A 24134-nucleotide genomic window follows, 5' to 3' on the forward strand; every position below is an offset into this window, starting at 1 on the left:
GCCCTGCCGGGAGGAGGAGGAAAGGAAGGCCCCTTCTGGCTCTCCTCGAAGCCCTTGCCTGCGAAGTGAGCAGAGAGAGCTTGGGCTCCTGTGAGTGTGTGTTGGGGGTGGGGGCGAAGGGTCAAGTTCACCCCCTCTCCCCTCCCCCTTGTTGGGTCCCAGGAGACTTCGGACTCTGAAGAACACCAGCGGGAAACCTCAGAAGAGACTTCGGGCGCAGAGTAGAAAAATGCCACCTCTTTACAGGCCGGCCCCTAGCTCCGGGCGCTGAGTAACACCGGTGGCTAGGTGTGGCAAGGGGGCGTGGCGCGGCGCGGAGGGGCGTGGCGTGGCAGGGCGAGGGGAGGCCGCGTGCGGAGGCAGCGTGCGGGCGGCGGCGCGGGCAGCGGCGGGGTTACGGGGCATCGCCCCGCACAGGTAAGGGCGGGGTGGACGTGCGCGCCAGTGGGCGGCCTCTTCTGCTCCGCGCTCTCCTCGCCATTGGTGGGACTTTCGCCTCCGCGTCCCGGGGCAGCCGTGTCGCCGTCACTCTACGGCTTCTGGGTCCCGGAGGCACGAGTTTGTCCGAAGGTCCCCTCCTACCCATGGGGTTCAAGCTCCGTCCTCTCTGCTCCGCGGTCACTGGGCTGGCTCAGATTTAGAGGCAGTTTAGGGACAATCTCTTCCTCTCCCCCCTTCCGCCGCGCCCTGGGGCCGGGTCCTGCACGAGAGCTAGAGCGCGCTGCTGGGGGGGGGGGGGGGGGGGGCTTGGCCTGGGCCACCGTGCAAGTGTCTCGGTGCCTCACCTGGCCTGACAGACTGCCAGGAGGAGGTGACACCGGCTGGTGTTGCCTGCAGTGAGAACTGCATAGGCTAATGCCTGGTGGTTGGAACAGGAGCCCTTGTTTGGAAAACTCCAGTGACTGTGTGCGCCTGGGCAGGGGGAGGAAGGGAAGTTGTGAAGTATGCGACAGACTGGGAGTGGAGGAACCTCCCGGACGAGAAGCTTGGAACCACGGAGGGGCAGAGCAGGGGTGCTGGGGGAGAGGTGGAAGTGGAGTCTGAGGGGTCAGCTGTCATGGTTCAGTGCCCCCTCCCTTGGTCAGCCCCTCCTAGCAGTCTACCCTGGGCTTGCTGGTTTGATCAGGGGGTCTCCACAGCAGCCCAGGAAAAATTCGCCACAGCAAGCAGAACTTCCTTGCCTGTCCAGACCAGGAAATACCAGAATGGGTGACATGACAGGGTGTGGCTGAGGGGCCGCAGGGGCCAGGCTTTGGAGAGGGGAGGGGAGACCTCAGTGACCCTGCACGAGTGGGACCCTGTCCAGAATGGATGGAGGCTAGGAATGCAGGGAAGACAGCAGGTCTGGCTACTGGTTAGACTGACACAGAGACAGGCAGCTGACTCACCTGGGCATGCCAGGACTGGCCAGTTCTGTGCTTACTCCACCTCTAGGTGAGCATTAAGGCTGCCCGAGGAGGTAGGCTGGGCCCTGCCTGGAACTTGCTGTGTGCCCTCAGATAAGTGGCCCAGCTTCTCAGAACCATCTAGCTCAGGTGAGCCTGGTGGGACGGGGAGCTAGAGGCCTGGGTCCAATCTGTATGTGCTCCACAGACAGTGTGTCTGGGCTCTCCTGTTCTTTCTGGGTCTCAGTTTCCATATATATATATATATATATATATATATATATATATATATATATCATGTGCAGCTTGCCACCACGGAACCTTAGAGGTGGCTAAAGAGGGCGTAAGGAAGCCATGCCGCCTGACCTGTGGTGGCCCAGTGGATAAAGCATCGACCTGGAAATGCTGAGGTCGCCAGTTCGAAACCCTGGGCTTGCCTGGACAAGGCACATATGGGAGTTGATGCTTCTAGCTCCTCCCCCCTGTCTCTCTCTTCTCTCTCTCTGTCTCTCTGCCTCTGTCTCTGTCTCTGTCTCTCTCTCTCTCTCTCTCCCCCTCTCCTCTCTAAAATGAATTTTTTAAAAATTAAAAAAAAAAAAAAAAAAAAAAAAGAAGCCATGCCCTTGATCAGAGAGAGGTGGGTTGGGGTGGGACGGGATTAGAGAGGGGAGGACTCCTGCTGAGTCCCTCTTGTGTTAAGCTCAGTACTTCCTCCTCCTCCCTCTCCCCTGCAGACACAGACACTCACATATTCTCATGCCCGGCCTCACCTCTGCCCTCACCTTCTTCCTCATCACTTCCAGGATGAAGCCCAAAGCTTCCTAACCTTGGGGGCCATCAGACCAGACCTCCAGCCTCAACTGCAGCCTTCCCCTACACACCACCTCACCAGCCATGCTTGACTTCTGGCCTTTCCTCCAGACAGTGTGACTCAGTTTCCTAGGGTTAGAGATCCCTTTGGGGCCCCAGACCTGGAAGGACCCCTGAGTAGTGTCTGCAAACAACATCTGTGCGGCTCATCCCAAGGCAGCTCTGAGAGGTGGGGGAGGTGAAGACCACCGCCCCAAACCCAGAGCCACTCCCCTCCACCAGTTTCTCCTTTTCAGGGAGGACAAATGTTTGAGAAGCTCTGATCTAGTCCTTTAGTTGAGGAGGTGACTGAGGCCCAGGGAGGAGCAGGGCTGTGGATAAGCAGGGGCATGGCCAGGACTGAACAGCTGGGGCGGGGCCCCAGGTGGTCCTGTGGGAGCAGCTGAGGAATGGGCCACAGCTCCAGGGACGGGGAGCAGCTGTAGCTGCAGAGAGGGGGGCAGAGAGCCCCTCTTCCTGAGAGTGACAATGGTGTGGGTGGGGCTGCCTGCGGCCCAGGTGAATGTGGGGGGTCCTGGTGATCAAGGCCTCCCAGGAGCAAGTTATTTACTGCAAGACCCGGGCTCACCCTGATTGGGCGCCCGTGTGCACCTCCCACCCTGGCTGCCCCCTCCTTCCTCCACCTTTAGCCACTGTCCTCACCTCTCAGCTCAGAGCCCAGCTGCCTGCCCTCTGAGGGTGGAAAGGTCACCCCCCAAAAGGCCTTTCCATTCCATCCATTTCTGGAGATACCAGTGAGGGTCAGGTGGGCCCAGGCCACCCTGCTGCACCCTGACCCCTTGGCTGGGCTCCCCTAGTCTGCCTGAATTGACGTGCAGCCACCTCTCCCCACCCGGGGGGCTCAAGGCTGCTGCGCAGGCAGACAGACAGCTGTGGCTGGCTTCTAGCCACTTCCCCTTCCTGCCTCTCCCGCCGCAGCCTCGCCCTCTCAAAGCAGCACCAGCAGGAAAGGTGGGGCGGGAAGGACTGGGCCCCGGCCCTTGGCAACGGTTCTGCGGCACCCACCCCGCTCTGCCCCAGAACCAATGTCCTGGGAGTTGTAGGCTCCTTTGGGCTGGAGGGAGAGGGAGGAGACCCCTTTTCACTTTTCCTTTTGGTTCTGCCTGTGTCCCCTGCCCATCACTGGCTGCCTCAGTGATGTCACTTGCCCTATCCAGGTCGGCTAACTCCAGAGCCTGAGTGTCAGTGTCAGCGCCAGCGAGAGGTGCAGTTGGACGGATGACCGCCTTTGCCAGGTGAGAGCACCAAGGTCAGGTGAGAGAGGGCTGTGTTCGCTTGGAGGCTGTGGCCTGTCTGTGGGGCTGCGTTTTAAGTCCAGGCCCCTGGCTACCCCTCTCTCCAGGCAGGAGGCCACATTCCCAGGTGACCCTTGACTGATTGTAGGCTCCCTTATTTCAGGGCAGTAAGTCCAAAGGCTTGAGCCCACCTGCCTACACCCATGGGTCAGCCGGGTTGGGGGGTCTAGCTCCCGCCTACCCTGACCTCACCCTTTCACTGCTTGGCACCATCTCCCCTGCAACAGTCCCCAAGTCTGACTGATATTACTCCCTTGCTCTGAGGTCCTCCATGGTTCCTCTGTCGGCTCCTCGGGGTGCTCTTGGTGGGCCCCCTGCAGAGCCTGGGCCCTCTTACCCATGAGCCTTTGCTCTCCTGGCTCCCCCACCGGCAATGTCTTGTTCTCCTCTCTGCCTTTCTATTTCTTGCCCATCCTTCATGGCTCCTGCAGAACCCCCCCCCCAAACCCCCAGATGTCTCCTTGCTTACCCAGCCCTGTTGGGGTGACAGGAAGTCCTGAGCCATGGCCTTGAGAAAGGCTGGGTTCTTCTGACAGCCTGTCCTTGTTTCCAGAGACTCACCGCAGAGAGGGCTAGAACAGAGCACCACTAGATGTCACTCTGAGCCCTGGGAGCCATGGCGGGTGTTTGAGCCCAGGAGTGATCAAGCCAGGGATACTTCCCTTGGTAGTTCTGAGTCCTGTCTCCGACTCCTGTAGGCTCCCTTCCGCTGGGCCCACGTAGAGAGTGGGCCAGGGCTCAGTGGCCAGTCTGGGAACTACTCTTTGGGGTGACCTGGGTTCATTGCGCAGTTCTGATATGGGGTGGTCGTGAGCTTTGCTTCTAGCACATGCCCGAGAGGGTGGGCACTGACCCTGCTGCCTCTGGGGAGGTCCAGATCTAATCTCTGCCCCATTCACAGGCCCGGAAGCGGTGCCCAGGCCATGTGCAGCCCTGTGGAGACGGCCCTGCTGCGGCTGGAGGAGGAGTTCTTGACCGCACTTGCCCGAATCAACAAGCATGTCCTCCAGCCCCTGCTTGTGCCTGGTGGGTCTCAGTTCTCCACCCTGGGAGGTTGGGGGACACAGGAACTGTTCCAGGGACAGGAGTTTTACCTTGTTGTGCCCTCTGAGCTGCAACTTCTGATGGGACTGGGATCCCGGCCCCCAGTTGCTGTCTGTCAGAGGGACCCTGAGGGGCCAGGCCATGAGCCCCATGCTAGTGTAGAACTATCTCTGCCTAGAGTTGAAATTCCACCTCCCCCAGGGCCCAAGCCTGGATTCTCTGGCTGAATTCTCATCCGGCTGTCCCCCAGGCATGACAAGAAGGCAGGTGTTTCCTCCTACTTGGGTGCCACTTGCGAAGTGACCTGGGCCGGTGTCTTCCTCTCGGGAGGCTGTGCTCATGCCTCTGTGCATGGCAGGGGCTGCAGGACCCCGCAGACTCCACATGCTGGGCTCCAGGAAGCCAAGAGTCAGGAGTTAGTAGCTGGTGCCCCTAGGTCATTGGTGCTGTCCCTGGTTGGTGAGGTGGTGGATAGGTGACTGTATTTGTGCCCGAGGGAGCTGCCTGTGGCCTGCTGAGCTCGAGGGGGCAGATGGGCTCCCAGTCCTGCCCCAAGAGCCCGGGGAGGCAGGACTCTGGCTGCAGCTCCAGGCTCTGGGGTGCTGCTGGCCCTCAGGTGACCACCCGGGGCCTCTGTGCGCTCCTTGGAAGGAGGAGCGGCCCCCTCCCCCTCACAGCATGGTTGTGCCCTGCCACAGCCCCAGAGCCCTTGGACGTCCAGGGCAGGGAGTGCCGGCAGCTCCTGCAGCAGCTGCAGGGGAGCACCCAGCAGCTGCAGAAGACGACGGAGGAAAGCCTGCGCTCGCTGCGGAAACGGCTGCGCCTCCCGGACACCGTTGGCCTGGAATCTCTGAAGCTGCTGTGCAACGCTGGTGGCGTTCTGCAGGTCCACATGGAGTAAGACAGCACGGAGCGGGTGTCGGGGTGCCACCTGGCTCCGGGCTCACCCGGGCCAGGGCTTGGGCCTGGGGCTAACCCAGGGTGGGACTCCGTGGGCGTGGGCAACAGCCTGGTGCGTGCTCAGAGACCCTCGACCCTGAGCGTGAAGGCCTCCCAGGGAAAAAAGATTTTAGATTTTGTGAGTCAGACTTGTCTCCTTGGATCAGTCAGGACTCGAGGTCACCAGGGCCTAGAGCCAGGCCACTGTCTAGGCCCTCAGGGCTGCAGCCACTCAGTGAGTGGGATCTGAGGACCCCAGAAGGGCAGGGGTTGAGTGTAGAGTGGAGGGGGCTGGAGCTGCAGGGTGCTTCCTGCACTGCCTGCAGGTACATCGAGTGCTACACAAGCTGCATGGTGGTCCAGGCCTTTCAGAAGGCGGTGAAATGGAGGCCGAGGTGAGCAGACTCCAGGAATCCACTAGCTGGGGCTGACCCTGGGATAGGGAAGGGGGACACTCCTACTTGGGTGGATGGCTGTGATCACTAACCCATTGAAACGCTGAGATATTGCTGCTAAATCTCCCAAGAGGGCCACTCGGGCTCTGCCTTTGCCTGTAGGAGAGAGGTTTGGGGTCTGGGCTTGGTGCTGGGACCCGGGGGCATTGCCAGCCGCGGGTGGTGGGAGCAGGGAGGGCGGAGGGGAGTGACGGCGGCATGGGGCCCTCTGTCCACTCAGCGAGTACTGGCAGGACAAGCAGAAGGAGCTGCGGCTGCTCCTTCGGGGCGTGGGCTCCGAGGGCCCGGTGGGCACCGCGCTGGCCCAGGCCCTCCGCCAGCTGCTCACCCACCACGTGCAGCAGTATGTGCGCCACCTGCTGAGCCTCAGGGACACCACCGGGGAGGTACGTGGCAGGGGCACGAGGTGCTGCTCTCCAGGCCTGTCACCCGTGGGGAAGCCCGGGGTGGGGAGATGCAGGGCCCTGGCTCAGGAGCCCTGGTTTGAGAAGGACCTGGCCAGGCTTCGGGGACCTGGCCCGGCTCTGGGGGGACGTGTTTTTGCCCTTGGGTATCTGAGGTTCTTGGCCCTGCCCTGGTGGAGCTGGCAGAGACCCAGGGGGCAGATGTGCAATCACAGGCTGGGTGTGCGGGCACCCAGTGGGAGAATCGGGATGGTCCCGACACCCTGGCAAGCACCTGCACGCGGGCCGCTGCCTGGCGGAGGTGCTGGCTAGGAGAAAGGGGGAACTTAGGCTTAGATGCAGGCCAGGCCTGGGGCAGCCCTCACTGGCTGGGGCAGTGTTTTCTTGTGTTTCTGGTTTTTTTAAATTTATTGTGTTGACATGGTTTCCAGTGTCCCGCTCAATAACTCGATACAGTACCCTGTATGCCCCCATCACATCCCCCGGGCCCCTTGCAGTCTCTCCACCAGTGGGGGCGGGCCCTGATGAGCCCCCTGCCCTGGCGGCCCTGTCTCCCGCAGGGTCACCCCGCCCGGGAGCTGGTGGTGCACGCAGCCGCCCTCTTTGAGGACCTCCAGTCCTTCATGAGGCAGGCGCTGGACCAGGCCGCGGCCACGCAGGCCCTCTGGCGTTCCCTGGACTGTGAGCTGAGGGTGAGTGTGCAGCCTCAGGGGAGGGGTTCCTCGGACAGGGGCCTGCTGGGTGCTGGGGCTGTGCGCTGCGCTCTGCCTGCCTCAGCGTCCCCGTCTGGAAACGTGGTGGTGGCGGAGGCAGGGGGCTGTGCACGCCCTCCGTCTAGCTGTCTTCAGTCATTTGCTGAGTGCCTCCAGGGCCCAGCCATGGGCTGCTCTGGGCAAGCATGGTCGGCAGAACTGACCCCCTCTCCTGGGGTGCCACCAAAGGATTGCATGCCTGGTCCCTGCCCAATGTGGCACGTGCTGTCCCTGCAGGGGGGACCATCCCGTGTACCCGAGAGGGTGTGACAGGCTCGGGCCTGGGTGGAGGGTCAGGAGAACAGGCTGGGGAGGGTGAGAATTGCCAGAGGGAGGCGGGGCACTGTGGACCCCCAGCTGAGAGTGGGCAGGAGCTAAGGAGGGGCCGTGGCCCGAGGCGGGTGGGGTGGGGGGACAAAGTGACACTCAGTCTCAGGAGAGACTGAGCTGCCCTGTTGGGGATGGCTGGGAATGACTCTACAGACCTGGGAGCCCTGTCACTGTCCATCAGTGTCCCTCCCTGTGGCAGGGGCCTCCCGGAGACGGTGGGACTGGGGGCGGGGGAGGCCAGGGGCGGGGCAGGCAGGGGGTGGCCTGCCGCATCAGGACAGGTGCCTGAGCCCCGCGCTTCCCCTCCCTCACCAGGACGCACTCTGCACCCCGGCTCGCCGACTCTTGCAGGACAGCGAGGAAATCTTCGTGATGGTCAGCCCGCTGTGGGCAGATCGCGTGCTGCTCTTCAACGATGTCCTCATCCTTCTGCAGGTTGGAGGAGGTCTGGGGGCCTGGGGTCTGGCTGAGAAAAGAGTGGGGCAGAGAGAAGCAGGTGGGAGTGAGAACTTGGGCATGTGTGGGGGCAGAAGGACAGAAGGCCGAGGTGGGGGAGGAGCAGGCATGGTCCCGAAGGAGTGTGGGCTGTGCAGAAAGGCTGCTGGTGTCCCTGCTCCTGTCTTTCCCTTGGGGTCCTCGTCTGGAGAACAGGATGATTGTGAGCGAGGCTGATGCTGGACAACTCAGTTCTCTTCCTCAGATAGGGGAGGAGCCCCAGATGGGAGGTCCGGGGGAGGGGGGGGGCCTGGTGGCTGAGAGGGGCTGAATGAACCACTCAGGGTGTGGCCAGGGTTCCAGGGAAGACTGCCTCGCAGCAGCAGGGCCTGGGCCCTCAGCACACAGAAGTCGGGGGCGGGGGAGCAAGGCCTGGGTTTCGGGTTGTGACATGGCCAGGAACTTCGTCCCCCTGACCTCGTATTGCCCTTGTGATGGCCACAGCACTGTCTTCTCTGACCCCTGTCCCCCGACCTGTCAGTCTGTAACCCCCCTGCAGATGGGGCGATGCCACTTGCCACGCCCAAACCGGCGTCCCCTGAAGCCTGGCTTTGGGGTTTGTTCTGATCCGGTTTGCGTTCCCCTCCACTCCTGACTTCACACTCTGCTCCAAGTACACCAGAGAGATACTGCCACTTCAGTGCACTGAGCTCTTCCCTGCCTCTGGGCATTTGCATGCCCTTGTGTCTCTGCTGGACCCACTCCCCTCCCCGGCCTGTGTCTGGTGCACCCCTCTTCCCATCCGCCCTGGGCCTGGCGCCCTCTCCCCCTGCGGCAGTGGGGCAATGATCCGCTTGCCTGGCGGGTGGGAGGTTATGCACAGCATCTTCCAGAGGAAGGGGTGTTCGGCCTGGCTGGCGGAGCAGGGATGGGGTTTCAGGTGGAAGGAACAGCAGGTGGAGGAGCGTTTGGGGCAGGCGTAAGGAGGTGTGAGCGTGGCGTGGCCGTGGTGCCGTGGCGTGGAGAGGGTGGGTGGGAGGGCTCTGTGTGGTCTCGGGTGGTGGGCTCAGCAGTGAGGTCTCCGTCCCCGGGAAGCGGGGTCCTTAGGTTTCCCACAGGGGCTGATGGGGCCTGAGCTGTGTTTCCCAGAGAGCATTCTGATGGCCGTGGTGGACCAGGATTGGGGAGCAGGGGAGGCCGATCCTGGGGTCCCGGGCAGGCCCTTGGTTGGGAAGGGAGCTGCAGGCACTGCCCTGGAGGTGGGGAGCAGATAGGGGTGGTTAGGGACTCGGTGCTGGGCATGCGCACTGAGCAGCCTGAGGGGGGTGCCTGAGGGGGGTGCCAGCAGGCTGGTGCTGGGGCCAGGCCAGGCCAGAAGCATAGGTGGCTCTGGATGACACCTGTTCCCTGTCTACTTCCAGGGCCACAGTGTCCACTCCTCCCACTCCTTTGATCTGAAGCTGGTGTGGGTGGAACCTGAGCAGGACAGGTGAGCCCCCTCCGCCAGTGACACTCGGGCCTTTCTTCCCTCGACTCCATGAAAGCTGCCCGCACCCCAGGGCTCCAGTTTGGGCCCTCCCCAACGCCCTTCTGGACAGAACCGGGGCCTACTTGTCACTTCCGTCTGTCTAGGTGCATGGTTTACCTCCTCACACCCGAGGAGGAGTTCTATTTCTACTGCAAGAAGTCCCGGGACCAAGTGAGTGCGGATGAACTGTGACTGGGTGGGTGGGGTGGGGTTGAGGCCAAGGGAAGAAGACAAGAGGGGAGGGGAGGGGAGGGGAGGAGGGGGCACAAGTCTACAACCCTGGAGGCTCCCTGGGTGTCCTGGTCGGCGTGAGTCCGGTTCAAGCATCAGAATGCCGTCGAGGCTGGCAGTTTTCTCTGTAGAGACCACGTCGGGGCCTGTGTTGATCCCTGTCTGGTGGTTTTGTCGGCCTGCCCAGGGCAGGCCCTGAAACCGCAGACGGGCTCAGGTCTGGACGGAGGGTCCAGGGAGCAGCGTGGAGCAGTTGGAGACTCCTCCTAGTGGTCGAGCGGGGCTGCAGGCGGGCTTGGAGATGGTTGTTCTGGAGTCCCCATCCTCCCTGCGGGCTGTAGTGAGTGTGCCCTGGGAGGCTGGCTGCTGGGGCACTTGTGCCAAGGGTGGAGGAGGGCTGTGAGCCCCTGTGGGGTCACAGAGCTCAGAGAAGAGGCTCCCCAGGAGCTGCGTCCACCAGCGGGGACCTGTCCTGTTTCCCCGTCCCCGTCAGGTGGTCTGGCGGCAGAAGGTCACCCAGGCTGTGTGCCAGGCCCTGCGTGAGAAGAAAGACTTCCCGGTGCTGGGGGCGGGCCAGGAGGCCTCGGAGACCCCCGCCTGCCGCACCGCGGTGTACACCTTCCGTGCAGAGGGTCACCTCCGCCAGGCTACCTATGACGGCAAGTGGTGGCGGGCCAGACCCCACGGCCAGTGAGTACCGGGGCTCCTCCTGGGTGTCGGGCGGACAGGACCCGCGTGGCGTGAACCAAAGGCTCTTACTCCTGTGGCCAGTCGGTCAGTTCTGTTTGTCCCTTAGCGTTTCCTTGAAGTTCTCTTGGACAGGACCTGGCCCGCAGTAGGTCTGTGCCAAATAAAGACTTGTGTTGGTGGCACGAGAGCGGGGGGCAGACGCCAGGTGGCTGGCCTGCAGGCTGTGCAGACGCCCCCTGTTCTTGGAGGTGGGAGAACAGTCCTCCTATCTCCGTAGCATTGTGTGGCGGTCGAGGTGGCTTGTCCTCGTCAGCCCTTACGAGAATGCCCTGGGGGAGTGCTGTCACCCGTTCTGTAGGTACAGAAACTGACGCCCATGATTGGCATTGACTTGTCCAAGGCCTCGGGGCGGGGGAGGGGGGCGGCATAGGGTGAGCTGGCCACAGTCTCTGGTCCACCCGTCCCCACATGAAGAACACGTGGCCCGCCCTGTGCTACAGCTGGGAAAACAGGCCCAGGACGCAGAGTGGACTCGCCAAGGTTACACTCACAAGTCTGATGGTTCTGATACCCTGACGCTTCCTAAAGGGCTTGAGGAAGCTTGGGGACAAAAAGCCAGACAAGGCCATGCTGTGTCTGAACAGGAGAGGAGGAGGGTAGGAACCCCCACGATTAGTGTTTGGCTTGAGCTTAAAGTTTAGTCCTGAGCTTCCCGTTGGTCAAGGCAAAAAGGGAACCTGGATGTTCCCAGAACTCTCCCTCCAGTATGTGGTGAGTGTGCCCTTCAAGGCTGCTGGGGCCCTTGTGCCAAGGGTAGAGGAAGGGCTGAGCACGCCTGTGGGGCCACAGGGCTCAGAGAGGAGGGCTGGGTGGGGCGGAGCCCCGTCCGAGGGGAAGCGAGGCCTCTGCAGAGTCAGCGGCGGAGACCGGCTGGGGGTCCTGCGTGTGTTGGAGGGTGGCTCTGGGGGGCCTGATGCCCATGGACCTCGACTGTGTTCCAGGGGAACCCTGAAGTGGCCGGATGGGCGGAATCACGTGGGCACTTTCTGCCAAGGTGTGGAGCACGGGTAAGGCCGGGGCTGATGTGGGAGTGTTGGGGCAAGAGAGTGGTTTTCGCTTCTGCCAATGGTCACCAACCTGGCCCCCTCCCCAGTTTTCAAACCCAAGCAGGAACTTAGAGGTTAAGTGGTCCAGCGCCCACCTTTGTTCCCCTGTGAGAGCGGGCCGTGGAGGGGCTGGTCCAGGGCCCGAAAGCACTCCCAGGGTGCATGGGGGCAGGATGGAGGGGCGTCCTGGGAGGGCCCTTTGGGAAGGAGAGACAGGCTGAGCACCTGCGAGGCTCCGCCCATCCCCGTGCCATACCCTCCTGGGTGCACGGAGAGGGTATGCTGGAGCGTCTCTGGTGAGGGCGGTGGCCTCCCGTGCTGACCCCTCCCTGCCCGCCACACGGACAGCTTTGGCGTCCTCCTGGTGCCCCAGGCCTCCGAGGACAAGTTTGACTGTTACAAGTGCCACTGGCTGGAAGGCAGCATGTGTGGCTACGGCATCTGTGAGTAAGTGACCCTTGGCCTGATGGCGGGGGGGGGGGGAGGGGGCTCCTGGTCCAGGCATGTCCCCTGGGCCGCCTCTGGGAGGCAGGGCCAGCTGTTGGTGACCCTCTCCAGGTATAGCACTGAGAAGGTGTACAAGGGCTACTTCCGGGCAGGCATGCGGCACGGGTTTGGGGTCCTCGAGATCACCCCACAAGCCTCTCAGCCCTCCAGATACACGGGCCACTGGGAGAGGGGCCTGAGGAGCGGCTATGGCGTCCAGGAGGATGGTGACAGGTGAGCCCTCCACGGCGGCCCGGGATGGGGTGGGGGGAAGGAGACCCTCACAGGCCAGACAGCCTCAAAGCAGGGTTTCCTGTGGTCAGAGTGAGCCGCCTGTTTGCCCCCCGGAGTCTCTGGCGTCCTCACTCCCCCCCCCCCGCTCCCTCGGTGGTCTCAGGCTCAGGAAGTTGCTCTGGCCCCTCCTTGGGCTGTCTGAAGGGAGTTCCTGAACCCTTAATTTGGTCCCATCTGAGGCTCAGAGCAGTCTCGGCTCTCTGGGCTGTGAGACAAAGTGCAGGGTCCCAGCCTGGCACCTGAGGCTTCGCCACTCCTCTGACCTCATCCCTGCCGTGGCGCCCGTGTGTGCCGCCCCCGGCCTTCCAGACCAGTGAACATACCCACATATCTGTTGCACACTCCTACCTCCATGGCTTTGCATGTGTGTGAACGGCATCCCCCTTCCATCTGTCCTTCCTGCCACCTCCCCCAGGAAGCCTGCCAGGATGCCCTCCCCCAGACAGGCTCTCTTCCACATCCACCCTCTTGGGGGTTCTTACTTCCTCTTCCTGGTGTCTGAGTTGAGTGGATTCAGGTGATGTCATTTTTTAATCTGCCTCCCCCCACCCCCACCCCATGCACACACACGACAGCAGAGCACAGGCCAGGGGCGTGGGAACGGTTCTGGTTCAGCTCTGGCCGCCCTCCCTCTCCCCCCAGGGGCGAGCGCTACATCGGCATGTGGCGGGCCGACCAGCGCCACGGTCCGGGGGTCATGGTCACCCAGGCGGGAGTCTGCTACCAGGGGACCTTCCAGGCAGACAAGATGGTGGTGAGTGGGGTGACCTGCGTGTGTCCTGAGCTGCGGTCTCCCTGCGCTCGGGCTGAACTCTGGAGCCGCCTGCTCCAGCTCGGGGACCCTGAGGCCGAGCTGAGGCTGGTTGGGGGGGATGTGGTAGGTAGGAAGCTGGGTTCCCAGGTACCAGAACCTGACCTGGTCAGGACTGCAGTCCTGCCACCCGCCTGCCCTGGCCTTGGGCAGGTCCCTGCCCCTCCCAGCCTCAGTGTCTCCATCAGCAATCCAGTTCACTGCTTGTCATAAAGACTCAGTGAAGCAATAAGACTGAAGTGAGTGTTGCCGTGCACTGGCGGTACAGCCGCCTGCACACCCACCACTTATGGACCCCTAACTGAGCGCCTAGCTCTGGGCTCTGACTTTTAACACGATCTTGTAGGGTCCTCCCAGTAGCCCTGCGGGTCACATCGTTGTCCCTAGTCTATGAATAACAAACGTGAGGCTCAGCGAGGTCAGAGAAGCTGCCCACTGGCACGTTCTATCGAGTGGCAGAACGGAGGCTCTCACCCAGGCCTCCTGAGCCCAGCCACCCGGCGCTAACCTCCGGGCTCACCGGCACCCTGCCAGGACCCCGGGACCTGGCTGAGCTCCGGCCTCATGGCTGCTGCTGCTCTCGTGGCTTGTTGGTCTGTTGGGGCTACACTTTGTTCTAGAAAGGGTGGAAGGAGGAAGAACAGGCAAGAATGGGCACCTCAGATGGATTGAGAGATAAGCAGAGCAGAAATCGGACCCCGCTTGGCTCTGAGCTTCCTGGCAGCCAGTGCGGCAAGCGCGTCTGATCAGCACCCCCCCCCCCTGCCTCCCGCGCAGAGCGTGGGGGTGATTCCGGAGAAGCACACCCCTTCCTGACGTTCCCTAGGAGGCTTCCCGGGAGAGGTCCCTGGGGAGGAGGAGCCAGGCCCCAGGGTGCTGTCCAGGGTAACTGGGTACGAGGCCCATGGGGCTCATGCTCCGTGCGCAGCCGGCCAGGGGCTGGCATCCCGCCTAGCACAGTCCTGGGAGGGGCGACAGGGCTCGGGACCCTGCTCTCCATCAACCAATGCCCACCTCCCCCTTTTCTACTGTCCCCCACCCCCCACCTCTCCCGGCCCTTTAGAACTCACCACTTCTCTTCCTGGCTTCCCTAGGGCCCAGGGATCCTTCTCTATGAAGATGACTCTTTGTACGAGGGCACCTTCACCAGGGACCTGATCCTCACGGGGAAGGTGAGGGCCAGCTCCGCTCCCGGCCAAGGCCAGGCCTGGAGTCTGTAACCTCTAGCCCTGCGGAGGGTGAGGGCAGCGGGTCCAGAGGGTAGGAGAGAGCCTCTCCCACCTCCACGCATCCCAGGGGCCCTCCTGCTGTGGAGTGTGATTGGATCCTGGTGGGAGTCAGAATGAAAGAGGTGGGCTCGCTTTGGGCACAGCAGTTGCCGGTGGTCCCCTGGCTGTGTCCTCCTCTCGCCCTCCTAGTTAGGAACCCCCCAACCCATCATCAGTGTCTTGGGCAGGTGTGTTGGAGTGGCTTTCCTGCCCGAGCTGACCCAGCAGGGGGCAGTTGTGTCCTCAGTGGAGCCTTTGGAAACATGGGGGCTGTTTTGCTTTTATGACTGTCATTTGGTGGGTGGCGACCAGGAGTACTAGGAATGGGATAGCCCCGTGCAGCAAAGAATTGCCCCTCCCCAGGGCCGGTGGTGGCCCAGGCCCTCCCAGGCCCCATGTGGTGGCTCCCTCCACTCTGAGCTCTGAGGCCCTTCTCCATTCTCCTCCTGTCTCCTCCCTCGGAGCAGATGCCCTGGGAGGTGGGCAGAGCTCTTGGTGGGGGAGCCCTTTGGGGTGGGGCTGATTAAATGGGTGGTGGGAAGGCCACCCACCACAGTCAGTCCCTAGCCTCTGTGACTGGGGCTGCATGGAAGGGCACCTGGACGGACAGACAGTGGACAGACATCCCTGCTTCCCTCTCCGGGCTTCCAGGGCAAGATCACCTTCCTCAATGGCTTCACCCTGCAGGGCTCCTTCAGCCACGGGACGAGGACAGGACTGCACGTCCAAGGCGAGCTGGACACGGCTGCCCTCCCGCCCGACCCAGGCAGTACCTACAAGAGGTGAGAGCCTGTCTGGGGCTATCTCTGTGTCTGTTTCCACCCCAGGGACTCAGGTCCACTCAGAGGGGCTTTCCCGTCCAACCTCTTAGCTCTTTGGAGAGTTCAGAGCCCAGGTCACACAACCCTTAAGTCAGAGACTCTTGGAATCAAGGGCCCTGGGGTGATAACTCCACATGTCACAAACCTAGAATAAAATAGTGCACATAGGCTTTGCTTTTTTACTGGGAAAGGTACAGGACAGCCTATGAAATGAAACAAACAAGGATAAAATAGAAAATAAAAGTGTGAGTTGAACTTAAAAGAAAGGGAGGTGCAGATAGGCCTTCTAATAGTCATGAGTGAGCGTTAGTCTCGCGCTGAATTCCCTGGCAGCCAAGGGGAAGAAGGAAACTAGCTAAGTGGAGGAGGAAGACTTGGTTTTGCACTGACGAGGGCATCTGTGAGGGCGGTGGTTCTAACGGAGCGCAGTACCAGCCAGCATCTTGGAATTGGGGAGGGGGTACAGCTAACTTCTTGACCCACCGTCCCTGCGTGCCTCTCCCTGACAGTAGGAGCTGAGCTGGAGGGCAAACCTTAGGGGCGTGACCGAGCCTGGTGGGGTGCAGGTGTAGGAGAATCTGGGAGTGTGTCATGGAGGGTAATACTCCATAGAACCCCGGGCCTTTTGGCCAAGACAGGATCAAGCTGAGGAAGGTTCCAGGTACGGAGGGCGAGAGCAGGGTCTCCTGGCTGGGAATTCTGCACTTCCAGGCACTGGTCTCTCTTAGGCCGAAGCCGCACTCTCATTACTGGGTCTCCAGCTCTTTCTGTCACCTTCCCAGGGCTCTGTATGGCCTTTTAAAAAATTCTCTACCAAGCAGTCGATTCCCTCTGTCCTTCTCAGCGTCTCCTTCCTCCTCCTGGCGCGCTGGAGGTAGTTACATCTGTATTCCCCGTCTGTCCACCCTTCCGGGGCCCTGCCTTTGGGCCAGGCTGGCCAGCCCCACCTCTCCAGGGGCCTAGAAAGGTTCCTTGTCACCACAGCTCCGTTTCTACCCCTCTCCCTCCACCACCTCCACCGCAGGCAGCTGGGCCTGGGCGCCTTCCCTGTGGAGAGCCGCTGGCAGGGTGTCTACGGCCCCTTCCGGGACTTCGTGAGCGCTGGCTGCCCTGGGGATCGGCAGGAGGCCCTGCTGGGCTTCCACATGCAGAGCTTGAAGGAGCTGCGGGAGTCCCAGGAGGACCTGTGCTGTGAGAGGTGAGGCCCGGGTGTGTGTGCTGTGTGCCCACGTACCCACGGGGACTCCTGGGAGGCTTCCTGGAGGGGGTGGAGCTGGCTCAGGTGTGGCTGAGAGCCGTGTGTGCATGGTGCCCCAGGACCCCGCTGGAGGACAGTGTAGACAGAATGGAAGACGTCCTGGAGGAGCTGCTGCAGCACCGGGAGCCCGAGGCCCTGCAGCAGTGCCTCCGGAAGGTGAGGGCCCGGGGGACTGTCCAGCACCGGACAGTCAGCCCCGGTGCTGACTGAGGGCCCAGGTCGTGGGCCCCTTCTACTCAGGGCTCAGTGTTCCCCTGTATGCAGTGGGAGCAGCCTGGGCAGCCTTGTGGGGGCCCACTGGGCTCCTGCCCCCGCCCTGAGCCCCTCTTCATTGCCTACGCACTGGCCAGGCTCTGAGCAGCTCGCTGCACCCCCTGGGGAAGCTGGTCCGGATGCTGATGATGACCTTCCAGGCCACGTATGCGGGCATTGGGGCCAACAAGCACCTGCAGGAGCTGGCCCAGGAGGAGGTGAAACAGCACGCCCGGGAGCTCTGGGCCGCCTACCGGTGAGCTCAGCAGCACACGTGGACAGTGGACAGCTTCTGCCCCTGACCCCAGGGGACCGGGCTCTGCCTGGAGCCCCGGGCGGGAAGGGTGCCTCTCGCTCAGGTCTGGGTGGAGAGAGAACCAGAGGGGGGTGACCAGTGTGCAGCCCGACCAGGCGTGGCTGACCCCTGACCCCAGGGGACCGGGCTCTGCCTGGAGCCCCGGGCGGGAAGGGTGCCTCTCGCTCAGGTCTGGGTGGAGAGAGAACCAGAGGGGGGTTGACCAGTGTGCAGCCCGACCAGGCCCTGGGCTGAGCCCTGACCCCAGGGGAACCGGAACCACACTGCAGGCTGAGCCTGGCCCTGGCCCTGGCCTCGGGCCCCACTGCCAGTCATGGCTGAGCTGCCCCCCGTCAGCCATTACGGATGGGCCGTGGACACTGCAGTGCCCTCTTGTGCTGGGTTCCAGGACTCGGCCTGGCGTCCTGTCCTCCCAGGCTCCTAATTGCTGAGGTCCGGGAGGCTGGGCTCTGAGGTTCATGCCCCCTGGTTCTGGGGGGTGGAGCCCCCTGCCCTTGGTGATGGGCAGGTGGAGCTCAGCTCTGGCTCTGTGGGAGGAGGCAGCCACACTGTTCCTCTCTCGCTGGCTTGCAGGGGTCTGCTGCAGGTTGCCTTACAGCGCAAGGGCCAGGCCCTGGAGGAAGAGGAAGACGCAGAGAAAAGGTAGCTGCCTCGGGCCCCCATGGGGTCTGCAGGGTCCTCTCCCCCCGGGGCCTCCAGGCTCCAGTCCCGGGAGGCCTCCCACCTTTGCTTCTGGGGAAGTGTTGGGAGTTAAGGCTATTGATCAAGCATTGTTCATGGAGCATTCAAAGATCAGAATGACCCATGACCTCTGGCCCAGGGAGGGGTCAGTGCATCAGCCGTCTCCCTGTTCTGTATGTGTTAGTGCAGCCGCGCCTCTCCAGTGTGCAGAGGTGAGTGGCTGCCCCAGGCGCCCTCCCTTCCCTGTGCGCAGATGGGGGCCCTGGGGCTTGGCAGCAGCTGAGTCGGAGGTCACCCCGCAAGAGTTATGTGGGTCTTTAAATCTGTCTCCCCCAGTCTCCCGAGATCAACCTTTATAATTTGCCTTCAGATTGCAGGCTTAGAGAGGCCTTCCTGTCACTGCATTGCAGGAGGCATGAGAAGTGGGGTTAGAGATTAGGGAGAACTTCCCCCCAGAGTCCTAGGAAGCACAGAAAACTAGGAGGCAGGAACGGACTGTCCTAGAAGGGCTGCTGAAGGCTTTGCTGCCAGTCACTTGTCCATTTGGGACCCTGGTTTGCTTTCAGTAAATGGAGTTCAAAATCCTGCTCCTTCTGCCGTGTGGGCTCTCAAAGTCAAACGAGGTGGCCACAGATACCACCATACTGCTATGACGGAGGCTTGGGAAGGGTTTTCTTGGGAGATGAGGAGGCTGGAGTCAGGGACACGGCTGTGGGAAAAGGATTAATACGGGCTCATTGGAGGGCAGCTTAAGTAGTGGCCACCACCCCCAGGCTCCTGCCCTGCTGACCCCAGCCTGGCCTGGCCGCTGTCATTTAGGGACCAGCAGGTGTATGGATTGATGCTGCCTCTCATGCTACCCAGCTTCTACTCAGAGCTCTTCACTCTCTATATGCTTCTGCATGAGAAGGAGGACAGTCTGTATATCCGGGGCATCACCAACTTCAGCCTCTTCTCGGACACCAAGCTTCTTGAGTTCTTGGATGTGCAGAAGTAAGCACCCCACCACCACCACCACCACTTTTGCTAGGGCTTTTATGTAGCAGCAGATACAAACTTCACTACGGCTGTCTTTAGCCAAAAGAGAGAGGGTCGTTAATTGGCCATGTATCCATGAAGTTCTAGGGTTGCACTGGGGTCTGGTTCAGGTGTGGCTGGATCTAGGTGCTCAACTGCGTGAAGAAGGGAAGCGGTGCCTCTCTCTGTGTTGCTCTGTCTGTGACTCCCCCTGTGGTAACTCAAGGTTTCTCCTCTCCCAGCTCAGGCCCCCCACTGTCCACAGGGAGCTGGTGTCTCCTTCCCAGCAGCTCTGGCAAAGCTCACTGGCTTAGCTTGGGCCCTGAGTGTACCCTGAATGCTGGCTGTGGCCCACAGCTTCCTGGGTGTCTCTCTTGTACGCCCCCTCCGGCGGCCGAGGCACCTTCGTGTTTGGGGCCAGTGGTCTACCTTCCCCAGGAATCCCTCTCGGCCCCCTGTTGCCTTGGGCTCCACACATGCGCTCTGGGATGGCGTTGTGGGCCCATTTCCTGTACTCAGCCCCGCTGGGGGACATGGCACAGGGAAATTGCCCTCTGGCCTCAGACCCTGCCCTCTCCCTGGCAAAGCCTCCTATCTCACTTTTGAAATTTCAGGCACCTGTGGCCCAAGGACCTCAAGCTGACGAGCAATCAGGTGAGAGGGTGGGCTCTTGACCTGCCCCCCCCCCCCCCAAGGGGCGGCCTGAGCCCTGAGCTGGAGCCCAGATTCGCTCAGGCTGCTGAGTGGCCTTCTGCTTCATGTTGCCGGTCAGAGGCCGCAGAGGACTAGGGGAGGGACAGAGGTGGGTGAGGGAGGAGACACCAGACTTCCCAAGTTGTTCTGATTTCCATGTGGGTGAGGGACTAGCTGGTGGCCCCCAGTGGCCAGGCTCGAGCACAGGCCCCACTGTTGTACTGGTTCTGCCACCAGGGGCATAGTATTTGATCCCTGTGCCTCAGTTTCCTCATCTGGGACAGTGCCCTCCGCTGCAGCACTGGTCCACCTCACAGGATGGTTGTGGGGAGGTGGGCTGGCACTCCCTGGGCACTGTGGGACCAGCAGCATCAGCAGTTAGAGAAGCCGTTAGAGAAGCAGGTTCTCAGACCCACCCTAGACCCACTGAGTCAGAAACGCCCGGGGGCCCTGGCTTTGGCGTTGCACTGAGTCGGTGGGTACGAGAGCCATTGACATCTGCAGTCAGAGCTGGGCCGCACCCACAGACTGTTGGCTGTTCTACTTACTGTCTTCTTTTTCCCTTTCCATCCAACCTCCTGCCAACCATTTACCCCCCTTTACAGGTGAGTAAATTGAGGCGCCCAGTGGAGCTGTGACTTGCTCTGGGTCACTCAACTCTCTGGGCAGGGCTGTGCGGAAGCCACTAATGGGGATGGGGTGAGTGTGACAGGGGCTGTGGATGTGACAGGGGGACTGTGGCCTCACCACCCTGCTCCCCTGCCACACAGAGACACTCCCTGGTCAAGGACAAGTGCTTCCTGTCAGCTACTGAGTGCCTGCAGAAGATCTTGTGAGTCTGCCCCCTGAGTGGGGGGGGGGTGTGAGAGGCTGGAGTGTTGGGGCTGCTGTTGGGACCGCCCCGAGCGCCTGATCTGGAGCCAGCCGCCCCGCTGCAGGGCCACGATGAACCCCTGGGAGAAGCTGGAGGTGCTGGAGAGGACATGTGGGGAGATCGAGGCCACCGTGTCGCGCGTGCTGGGCCAGGAGCACAAGCTGCCCATGGACGACTTGCTGCCGCTGCTCATCTATGTGGTGTCGCGAGCCGGGTGAGCTGGGCGGGGCCGGGGGCGGGGCGGGCCCCTCCCCTCCCTTCCCGGCCCCTCCCCCCACAGCACACACTCTGAACGGCGGAGTCTTTGAACGTCAGGGTTTATGGACCCTGCTTTCCTTGGTACGGATAGGGACACTGAGGCCCAGAGAGGAGAGGGTTCCACCCTGGGCCCCGTGGGTGTCAGAAGCAGAGCGGGGACCCCACCCCACGTGTCCCGCCTCCCAGGACAGGTCTCCTTCCCCAGCAGCTGAGTGCCTGTCCCTGACGGACTTCCTTTCCCCTCTCCCTGGGGCGGGGTGGTTCTCTAGAATCCAGCACCTGGGAGCCGAGATCCACCTGATTCGTGACATGATGGAGCCCATCCGCACAGGGGGCCTATATGACTTCCTGCTCACCGCCCTTGAGGTAAGGGACAGAAATGTCCTCCGGGCCACTGGGGAAGACCTCTTCCCCGCCCCAGCCACCATCGTGGGGATTAGCTCACTCACATTCACAACTTGTGTGCCTCCCTAGGAGGGGCCCTCGCGGAGCTCCTGGTCCTACCCTTGTTAAGAAGGGGTTGGGAGGCAGCCCACAGTTCCTCCGAGCCCGAGGGACCCCAGGGTCCTGAGTGTGTCCCAGACTGCATCCCTGAGCACAGCGGGAAAGGGACATTTCTGTGGTCCCGGCCTGGGAGGTGGGCGCACCCTGGGATCGGCCCAGAAGCCCGTGCACGTGGCTAGGAGCGGGCAGGGCAGATGGCTGCAGCCTCGCTTCTCTCCCTCCAGTCCTGTTACCAGCACATCCAGAGGGACGAAATGCGTCGACTGCCCAGCCACTAGGACTCCCGGGAGCTCTGGTAGCTCAGCCTGTCCTGGACAAACCGTGGAGCCGAGAGGGGCCGCTGTGGACTTCCTATGGGGCCGGCGTGGCCCTCATGGCCCCCACGCAGAGGGTGGCATAGGCACACAGAGGGTGGCATAGGCATGCAGAGGGTGGCATAGGCTGGCACAGGCAGCCCTCGGAGGAGATGAGTTTCCCCTGGGAGATGATGGGGCAGCCTCAGGATGAGAGTGAGGGGTGACAGGCATGGCCCCAGCGCTGGTCTTCCCGCCCCCTGCCACCAGCCCGGTCTCAGATGACCCAGACCTGCGCCTTCAGCCGGGGGTGGGGGGCGGCAAAGCTTTCTCTAACTGGTTTCATCACATGGGGCAGCTTGAACAGAGGGTCTTGGGCTCTGGTTTTGCCAAAAACCCCCGTGGTGTTCCCACGAAGGTCCCTGCAGGATTGCCTCCCAGCCTCAGTCAACAAGCCTCACCAGGGGCCTCCCAGGCGCCACCCTTGTGCCGTGCATGGGTAAAGGTCTGGAACATGGTAAACATGGTCTCAGCTCTCTTCAGGTGAGGAGGGCTGGCTTCCTGTCCCCAGAAGGCGCCAGCATACGACCTGTGCTTGCAAGGCAGAGAGAAGGGGATGCTGGGGAAATTGGGTCCATCACTGACCCAAGTGGGGGCTGGCAGGCGTCTAAAGGGACCCTCGTTCTGCCCCAGCCTCTGTCTAGTCAGGTTAACCCCCCAAGGGTGCTGGGAAGCCATGCGCAGCTGCAGAGCCCCTTGCCCACTGCAGCCCCAGGGAAGGCTGGAGGCTGTGGGAACATGAGGGGCAGTCAGGGGGTGACATGGGGTGCAATGTCGTGTAAATGAAGCAAATATTCTCTAAGCAGGAACCTAGGTGAGGGCCACATGGCCATGGCTGCCAGCTGTCCCAGAGGGGTGACAGCCCACCGCGGATCAGCGAGGGCCTGGAGTGCCCCCTTGGAAAGGGATATGTTTAAGGTTGGGGTTAGGGTCAAGGTCAGTGTTAGGGCTAGCATTAGGGATTAGGATTCATCCAAGGGCGGCTGGCAGAGATCAGGAGAGGGGAAGGCGGTCTGGTCTCATGGGGGATGACAGACCCAGCAGTCAGTTAAACTGGGAGCATTCTCTACGGTCTGGAAAAAGCACACAAGAGAGGTTTGGGTTTGGGTTTGGTTTGTTTGGCAAACCCAAGTGGAGAGAGACCCCAGGGCCCTGGCAATAATACTACAAGGGGCCAAGGGAGAACAGTTGGCCTCTAGGAAATTCACTTGTGTCGCTGTCCTGCCTCCCGTCAACATAACCGTCCTCAGTCGGAGGTCTGAGAGAATGGGGGTCCAGGAGCTGGATTGGGGGCAGTGCTCAGTCTCGGGCAAGGTTATCACAACATTCTGAGATTACAGTGAAAGGGCCGAGTTTTTCTCCCCGCCCCCCACCCCCCATCGTGGGAAGATGACTGGCTGATGAACCCCAGCTTGTATACGAAACCACCAAGGACAAAGTGCTCCGGGAAACTAGATAAGCCCTTGGAGACCGACATCCTGTCCTAACCGCAAGGAGTGGGCGTAGCCGCCTCTGATGAACGTCTGCCCCATCTTCCTTCTGCAGGGGCAGCCGCTTTCCCGCCCTTGCGCCCGTCAAAGTGCCTCTGTAAGCCGCACTGGCTGTGGCTGCTGTTCTCGGCCTCAGACCACCTGCACCCAGATGTAACAATAAACTTTGTTTACCCCACATGGCCTCGTGTTTCCTCTTGGCAGACCTAACAGGCTGTGCCAGGTGTCCTGCAGGTGACAGCCAGAAGAGCTAATGGTCCCACCCACCATCCCTGACCTCCCCGATGGGAGGTGCTCCTTCCCCACCCAGGGGATTCCTCTCTTTCACGGGCCAGTGGTCATGACCTCTCCCTGCTGCACCAGGACTTGATTCTCTAAAAAAATCTCACCATTTCTAACCCACACCCTCTGGCTGGGTTTATCCTGAGGTGATTACAGTGTGCCGTTTAGTACATCACCCACCTCATACTCAGGATGATTGTCACCAGTGTCCATAACTGCCCCGTCCAGCAGGTGGAGGAGGAGGGAAGAGAAGCCCCAGGTGAGACTCTCCCACACCCAGCTCCGCTCTGCCACCTGGAGGTCCCGGGTGACACTCTCCCACACCCAGCTCCACTCTGCCACCTGGAGGTCCCAGCAGCCTGGTTTCTCCAAGGGCTCATGTGGCTGGAGTCCCTTGTAGCCCTGTGGACCTGTTCTAACCACCCCCAATGCACACACCTCATAATTAAACAGTGTATTTAAGTGGGTGGTATATTTCTAGGGAATTGCCACAATATGGGTCTGCTGATTTTTTCAGGTTTTTTTTTTTTTTTCTGAGAGAGAGGAATGGCACTTAGTTATGCCATTGATTGATTGCTTCTCATATGTGCCCTGACTAGGGCTCAAACTGGTAACATCAGGGGTCAAGCTGATGTCCTTGGGATCAAGCCAGTGACCCCAGGACTTGGTGCTCTGGGACAACACCCTATCCACTGTGCCACTGGCTAGGGCCTTTCATTTTTCTTTTTTTAAGAGTTTATTTTATCTTTTAATGGCACCTGCTGTCTGTGGGTGATATGGGGCAGATATGTCCTATGACTGCCCAGAGAGCTGCCTGCTGCTGGTACTTTTGGCCACGAGGGCGGCATCGTTGTCTGACCAATATGTTCAAGGAGTTCAAATACGTAGCTGTACGTTTAGGAGTTCTTGGATAGTATAGTCTGCATTTACTCTGCAAATGAGTATCGTGTCTTACCCAGAACACATATTCCCTGTAGTCAGCACCCAGTGGTTCCCTGGAGGGGTTGTAGAG

General features: G+C 61.3%; 1 protein-coding gene across 2 annotated transcripts; it reads left to right on the forward strand.

Annotated features, from left to right (window-relative positions):
* Nucleotides 1-312: 312 nt before the first annotated feature.
* Nucleotides 313-23012, forward strand: ALS2CL (ALS2 C-terminal like). Of its 2 annotated transcripts, none has more exons than XM_066244604.1 (27): nt 313-417; nt 3413-3490; nt 4452-4576; nt 5293-5491; nt 5860-5928; nt 6209-6374; nt 6953-7084; nt 7790-7909; nt 9331-9398; nt 9542-9608; nt 10162-10358; nt 11360-11425; nt 11813-11911; nt 12023-12184; nt 12887-12998; nt 14150-14227; nt 14975-15105; nt 16169-16342; nt 16462-16558; nt 16753-16910; nt 17544-17612; nt 18471-18644; nt 19283-19322; nt 20132-20193; nt 20300-20449; nt 20763-20859; nt 21222-23012. In XM_066244604.1, the coding sequence occupies exons 2-27, from the start codon at nt 3474-3476 to the stop codon at nt 21273-21275; spliced, it is 2883 nt and encodes a 960-aa protein (XP_066100701.1). In that variant the 5' UTR covers nt 313-417; nt 3413-3473; the 3' UTR covers nt 21276-23012. The 2 variants fall into 2 exon arrangements, with proteins under 2 accessions (XP_066100701.1, XP_066100702.1); XM_066244605.1 differs by having other exon boundaries at nt 15011-15105.
* The last annotated feature ends 1122 nt before the right edge of the window (nt 23013-24134 follow it).

Source organism: Saccopteryx bilineata, chromosome 10 (genome assembly GCF_036850765.1).
Source record: "Saccopteryx bilineata isolate mSacBil1 chromosome 10, mSacBil1_pri_phased_curated, whole genome shotgun sequence".
Classification (NCBI taxonomy): domain Eukaryota; kingdom Metazoa; phylum Chordata; class Mammalia; order Chiroptera; family Emballonuridae; genus Saccopteryx; species Saccopteryx bilineata.

What these genes read in the sequence shown, in the direction of transcription:
- ALS2CL (XM_066244604.1), top strand. An exon ending in GAGGAAGACGCAGAGAAAAG is followed by an intron (nt 17,613 to 18,470) that starts GTAGCTGCCTCG and finishes GCTGTCATTTAG; the next exon opens with GGACCAGCAGGTGTATGGAT. An exon ending in TATGTGGTGTCGCGAGCCGG is followed by an intron (nt 20,450 to 20,762) that starts GTGAGCTGGGCG and finishes GTGGTTCTCTAG; the next exon opens with AATCCAGCACCTGGGAGCCG.